This window comes from Merops nubicus, unplaced genomic scaffold, assembly GCF_000691845.1.
Source record: "Merops nubicus isolate BGI_N331 unplaced genomic scaffold, ASM69184v1 scaffold13212, whole genome shotgun sequence".
In the NCBI taxonomy this organism is placed as follows: Eukaryota; Metazoa; Chordata; class Aves; order Coraciiformes; family Meropidae; genus Merops; species Merops nubicus.
The window spans coordinates 12,151-18,901 of NW_008595673.1; the positions used below are offsets into that span (position 1 = coordinate 12,151).

A 6,751-nucleotide genomic window follows, 5' to 3' on the forward strand; every position below is an offset into this window, starting at 1 on the left:
AATATTCAAATGCTGCTCCTGCACTGCACATGCCTCAGCCTGGTCTGTAATCCCACATTCCCACCTTGATACTTGAAAGCAGGGCACATGTCTCCTAAGTCCATCCTTAGTTCTTTACAAACACTTTACAAAGCAGAACAGGTTACTTAAAGTCTGAAGAAAAGTCAGTCATCATTCAAAATAATTTTTGAAATAGTGGAAACTTTCCAAGTAAATAGTGACTGGGAAAAAAAAAAAAAGTAAATGCAACAATTCACTGAGGAGAAAAGGCATTTCTACACTAAAAAGAAAGCTTGAAAAGGAAACCTAGAAAAAAAAAATGAGGAACTTGAGCTTATGCAAGGAAGAATCGGCAAAACCAGTTCAAGAGGAGATGCTGTTTTCCCTTGCATAGAACTAAATTACACATTACATATTAATGTAATCCCAGAACACAAGAGCACAGCAACAAGAATATAGCAAGTACTAGAAGAGTGGCTAAAGCCACAGTAGCAAAGAACATGCCCAAAGATACAGCAGAAGTGCCAACTGGGCGACAAGGTGCCCTTATACAAGCATGGCAACAAAACCAGAAGAGTCCAGAGGGACAGTGCCCTAAGGGGACCATCAGCTCCCCTTGAGGCACAGGAAGATCAAACAGAGGTGTGGCCAGTGAGGAAGAATTACAACCAAGTTTGACTAATGAAACCAAGAAGTTCTCCTCTCACTAACACAGAGAGAACAGAGAACACAAGACCTTCAAGAGGAGCTGTGTTAGAATGTCACTGCAGGACTACATTATTAAATCAGAGACGGAACAAAGGTACTAAAAAAAGTTGGAATGAGAACAGACCAAAATGCTCAAATAGATTTAAAATATAGTGCTAAATGTGCAAAAATCCTGGTATGTAGGAGGGTATTGGAAGAAGGTGGCAAGGAGGTGGTGTGCAAGAAAATCTGTAACAAATTTCTTCTGTTCCACACAGCAGCAACAAAATGTCAGAAAAGTTTGAATTTTATGTGCAGATAAAATAATTAAAGAATCTGATGATGGCAATTGAAGGAAGCCTACTTCCCGTGCCAGGATCTGACTCAAGAACTGGTGACATGGCTTGGAGGCTGCACAGCTACACTCAGTGAACGGCATGCTCAGAAGGTGTGGAGTTACACACTCGTTCCAGGAAGGAGAGGGTGGGATCCATCCATTTCAAACTCATATGTGCAAGGAGAACAGACAGAAAGGAGGAGGAAAAGCAGATCTCCGCTAGTTACTACTCAGGTCAAATAACAAGGGGGAAGATGGAAACATCATAAAAATCCCACTATGCACAGAAATAGGCCTCCTGTGGAAAGAGACAAGCCAAGCCAGACAGAAGGAGAAACAGGAAGCCATGAAGTCTTTCCAGAACAGTCTAAATAGAGAGACAACACTTATACCATCCTCCATGAGGTCAGCCAGAGTTCTGCCAACTGGATCACAGCAAGTCCTAGAGGATTTCACATGGAACTTGAGCTCGTGACAGTGGTTTTGCTATTTTACCACAGGGTGCAAGCTTTTAATTCAGGACACCAGGAGGTAGTAGAGGTAAGAAAACAGTGTTTCCACTAGACAGCAACCTGTTTACACTTATTAGTAGTTTAGTTTAGTCAAGGAATCAATCCTACTTAAGATTGACATGTTCAAACTGAGCTTTGCAGTCTCGTATGAGTAAGCATTTCCAAACCCAGGGCTTCAGCTGTCCAGAGAGTCTTAGACAGATGTACTATAGTTAAACCTGCCCTGTCACTCAGAGTATATGTTTACATGTCTACAAGTCAACATCCCCAAGCCTGCCTGCCAGCAAAGTATCTATTTACTATCCACAGAAGGTACTATTCAGTTCAGACCCCAGGAGCTCAGTGCTTTCACCAACCTCTTTAACCTTGTAACAAGCAAAGCTTGCAGATTTCATTTACTGCAACCTTCTGCTGCCACCCATGAGTGCAGTGGCAGACCAACTGACAAGCCTGTTGGATTAGGGATTTGAGTTGATGAACAGTCTTGTTTAAACCAGAACAACTCGTGAAAACAGCGGTAAGATCACACCTGGTGACTCCACACTATCAGGCACAACAGGTGGATGCAGGAAATGCTGTGCTCAACCTGCTCCATCCTTACAACTACACCGCAACACTCATGAGCCCCCCCTTTTCAGACTTTGTGAGCCTCGTTGTCTATTTAGCATTTCACAGCAACTTAGTTTCTACTCCCAAAGCCTCTAGACATAAATTGCATTGGTACCCACATCTTCCAGCAAGAATCCAAGATGCCATGACAGAGAGCATGAATAAAACCAAGAAGTTCTATCCTAGAAATCTCACACGTTTCAAAGCTTGAGATGTTATTTTAATCCAAGATAAAGCAACTGTAAAATCCAGTTCATAAAATGGTAATGTGCTACTGGTAAGTCTTCATATGTACAGTGGAAACAGTCAGCCAGTGCAAGTTTCTAGTCAGTAGGGCCTCCCCATTGATTCCAACATCATCTTCCTCTCTTCTGCTGAGGGCATCTCTGGTTTCACACCATTTCTTCTCCTTTGCATCATAATGTCATGCTGAAAATAGAAGAAAGTCACCATGAGAACACAGATTACTCAGAAGTCTCTGCCTCTGAGCTCTGAATGACTAGGAATCTTTAATAGAAGTACTCTTCATATATCAAGAGCAAGATACTCCAAGTTGGATAAGCTGATAACTAAATGCACTAGTATTTAATTGAAGATATCCCACAGTTTACCTTCCTGCTTCAGAAAAGTGAGACACTACAGTATTCCCACTACACTACGTCAGACCAACGTGCAAGTGTCTGTAAACAATTTCTTGGTAGCTTGTGCAAGTAAAGGCTAAACTGAAACATTCTTTACTACCATGGCATAAGGAAAGAAAATAAAGAACAGTAACTGCCCATAGTTCCTCATGATACTTCTCTAACAGAGGAAATAAGGACGCCACCAAGTAAAAATGAACTCTTCCTAAACTTTATCTTAGGCTAAAGTAAACATGATCCAAAGCAATGGAAAAGCAGATGAGCTTATCTTAACTCCAATTTTTTTCATGATATCCACCTACACCAGAACTTATTGCTAGCAATACCCAATTCAAATACAGAGGGGAACATAACAGGTACTGCAGGACTCACAGTCTAAGAGGGTAAACTTCAGAGAACGAAGTGAAGCACTTTATGTGCATCTGCTTAAGTCTTCCAGCAACACATACCAAGACTACCTAGGCCTGTAAGTCACCCTAAAACCAGCAGCAGTCAGCACTAATTCAGTCTGAAGAGTTCAGGAAGCAGTCTCTGTCAGAAAGTAACATAGGCAAAAAGCATGGAGTAAAATGCAGAATATCTACTGTGCTTACCCAGAATTTTCTGCAGTTTTTGTACTTCAGAAAATAAGCAGTACACATATCCTTGTTGTAGTTGTTGTCATCCAAACATTTTGTAGAGGCATCTGTTTCCTTTAATAGGGAGAACAAACTTCAGAGCTGAGAGAAGTTACTGTAGTCAGTGTCTACAAATTCTAACAAGTCTTAGAATATATATGAAGATAGAAAGCAGCTTCTCAGATGAAAGAGTACTATCAAAGAGAGCAGAGGAACACCTATCACAACAGATAATCAGTAATTCCATGGTCAGTACTCTCTAAATAGTAAGGAGAGTCCACAGAATAGTTGTTTACAAAGATGCTTGGTATAACTCATAAGACTTTACGTCACCCAAGCTTGTCTAACCAGGATTTCAGACTTGTTCTAGGGGCAGAAAATCGAAGCGATTGCTATCAGTTGTATTACTCCTGTTTACAAGGAATTACTCACTGTTATTTCACACTTGTATTAAGTGATAATTTTCAGCCTTTCCTATCTTCAGACTCTTAAAAAAGTTTTAACACAAAATGCCAGGGCAAGAGCACCCTCCATCAAATAATCCTCTGGAAATTTGCATTATTCAACATTGAAACAAAACCAGAAATCCCAATTTGATCTTACCGCTACACATGGATTTATATCATGGTCTCTAAGTTGCTGTGCACGCCTGGACATTCTAAACAGACATTCGTGACTTGGCTAGAAACAGAAAAGAAACAGGTTAAGTATCTGCTTTTAACAGTAACTCAGGATTAAGCTTGAACTGCAGCACTTAAGGGCCTTCCAGTAACATACATGTTTTGGGTGTTGGTTTGGGTTTTTTTTGTTGTTGTTGTTGGGTTTTTTTTGTTTTTTTCAAAAAAAGAGACAAACCACCACAAAACTTCTTTTCCAGAAATGTTCCTTCAAAAGCACTGACAGAAAGACACCTCAGGCAAGTTCAGTCTGTCACCAAGACTGCCTACTCCCTGACAAATTCCTGCAGAGCATGGAGCTGCTGCAGTGACTCTCACACCACCCTGTCATATCACTGAGGAAGTGACCACATCTACAAGAAACAGCTCCACAGAAGCTGTTCACAGCCAGCACACTGCAGATACAACTAATAGTGTGGGGGAGCAATGTACAAGTAAACTTTTCCATGTTTGTGCCTAGTCCTTAGCTGGATCACAGCTGTTACCTTCACTGAGCTTTCCCAGGTGTAACAAGTGCCCGACCATCTCCTGTATTACTGTATCAGATGCTTAAGGGAATAAGAAATTGTTTCACCATAAGGAGGGACCAGACCCAACTTACACTGCCTATGACAGCTTGAAACATTTTTCACCAGATTAGTAGTTAGACTCTAGGAACCATAAGCTTGAAAGACACAGAGTTCAGTGCCAAGAACTCACCCTTGATCCAAGATGATGACATTAAGATGAAGAGCAGACCATAATTCTCTTTAAACCTTCCTATACCTTGCCTCTGGCCCACATATAGCCAGCAGGTATTTGTTCCAAACAAATACTATATCTAACCAAAAATAAATTGATGTTGACCAGACAGCCGTTTGAGCCAATACAAGTAGAAACACAGGACTGAGGAAGAGAGAGCTCTTTGAAGCAAACTGCACTACAGATGATAGAAACTGTGAAAGAACATCCTTGATCTTGTCACTGAGCTTTTTTTCTGGAAAATACTGCTGCTAATTGTAAACTTAAACCTGCTACTGCTCATGTTAGAGATTGGTAATTGCAAGTCTGCAGCAAAAAGCCAGCTTTGCTTCATATCAGCAAACAAATCAAATACCACTCTTGGAAGCTCATAGACAGAAAACAATCTTTTAGGTGAAGATTCTTCTTTGGGTAAGACTAAGCTATGCCAGGTGAAGAAGCCTGACATTTCACATCCTGTGCAAGAATATTGGCTTGGTGCTTGGAGTATTTTTTGCATCCCACATGACTGTTTTCTGCAAGTTGGCCTTTTAAAGTACTACATCAGGAAACCCATTTTCCTCTGAGAATTATCCAGTGTTCAGGTTAACTTCAGAAGCTAGGCAAATGTTTGGGGTTTTGTGGCTGCAAGAGCATTTTTGATCAGGCACTTCCAACTCAAATGGAAGCACAAGCATGTAGGACAACAGCATCACGCCAGTCTTCATGGAATCATAGACTCATTCTTGTTGGAAGAGACCTTTAAGATCATCAAGTCCAACTGTTAACTCAGCAATGCCAGGTCACCACTAAACCATGCCCTTAAGCACCACATCTACAAGGCTTTTAAATCCCTTCAGGGTGGGGAGTCCACCACTGCTCTGGGCAGACTTGGCCAGGCCTCAACAACCCTTTTAGGGAAGTTTTCCCTAATATCTAATCTAAACTTCCCCTGGTGCAACTTGAGGCCATTTCCCCTTGTCCTATCACTTGTTCCTTGGGAGAAGAGACCAACCCCCCCTTCTCTACAACCTCCTTTCAGAGAGAAAGAGGAGAAAAGAAACAAAAGGCAGCATATCACAATGCCTCACCTAAGTCAGTACCACAAAGACGGCATTTTTAGAGGTTTGTGTCTGTGTTGTAACTCTGCATTTCACTGACACTAGAGGTGTAAATGCCACCTAAGCAGACATGCTTCGAGGTGTGCAGTGTTAGACTGACTCCAGCTTTACTCTCCGAAAGAGTATTCCCGAGTTGTGGCATGTGTCAGCAGCACTCATCATACAAACTGCAATTAACGTTTTCAGTTTGATTACGCTAGCAGAGTCTGCAACCATGCCCAGTTTAAGGAACAACGCAGACAATACATTAAATAGCTACTTAATGAACAGGCAGTTCAGGTTCTCACCAAGCTGCTTAGCTCAGAGCAAACATACCTAGTTCCACCACAAAGCTCCAGCAGCTCCTGCACGTGTTGCTCGCCGTAACCTTCTCCGAAGCGCTTCGGGATGTGAAATACTACCGGCCGGAGGGGCCAGCAGGTCCAAGGGCCAAGCTGAAGGAGCGGCCGGGCAGGAAGCAAGCTCCCCCCGCCCCGGTCCTGCACGAGCACGGGCTTCCCTGCCCGCTCTGGGGCCGCGGGTCTGAGCCCGACCGCAGCCACCGGCTCGTCTGGGCCACAGCTCCTCGTCAGGCTCTCACCGACTGTGAGCTGGACCGCGGAGAAACGCCGGCGCGCTTTCGCCCCGGGGCTTTCTCAGCCCGTAAACCGGCACGATACGCCGCTCTAGCCCCCAACTCCCATTGCAAAGCGCCTGTGTGCTTCAAGAAGATACAATCCGCATCTGTATTCGCAAAATCTCTCGTTGCACTGCAACACAGACCGGCTCATTAAGCCCCAAACCCGGCACCGAGGGCCATACAAACACTTCACTCGCCCTTCCAGCGGGAG

The 6,751-nt window shown here is 43.1% G+C and overlaps 1 protein-coding gene across 1 annotated transcript; it reads right to left on the reverse strand.

Annotated features, from left to right (window-relative positions):
• Positions 1-2,472: 2,472 nt before the first annotated feature.
• CHCHD7 (coiled-coil-helix-coiled-coil-helix domain containing 7) lies at positions 2,473-4,060 on the reverse strand. The gene is made up of 3 exons (XM_008936141.1): positions 4,007-4,060; positions 3,380-3,478; positions 2,473-2,574 (listed from the first exon to the last, which is right to left on the reverse strand). The coding sequence occupies exons 1-3, from the start codon at positions 4,058-4,060 to the stop codon at positions 2,473-2,475; spliced, it is 255 nt and encodes an 84-aa protein (XP_008934389.1).
• Positions 4,061-6,751: the final 2,691 nt, after the last annotated feature.

Bases quoted from the DNA above. Each gene is read 5' to 3' on its own strand.
- CHCHD7 (XM_008936141.1), bottom strand. From the start codon at position 4,060: ATGTCCAGGCGTGCACAGCAACTTAGAGACCATGATATAAATCCATGT. The intron at 3,479-4,006 runs GTAAGATCAAAT...TCCCTATTAAAG, and splicing joins ATATAAATCCATGTGTAGCG to GAAACAGATGCCTCTACAAA. The intron at 2,575-3,379 runs GTAAGCACAGTA...TTCTATTTTCAG, and splicing joins AAAACTGCAGAAAATTCTGG to CATGACATTATGATGCAAAG.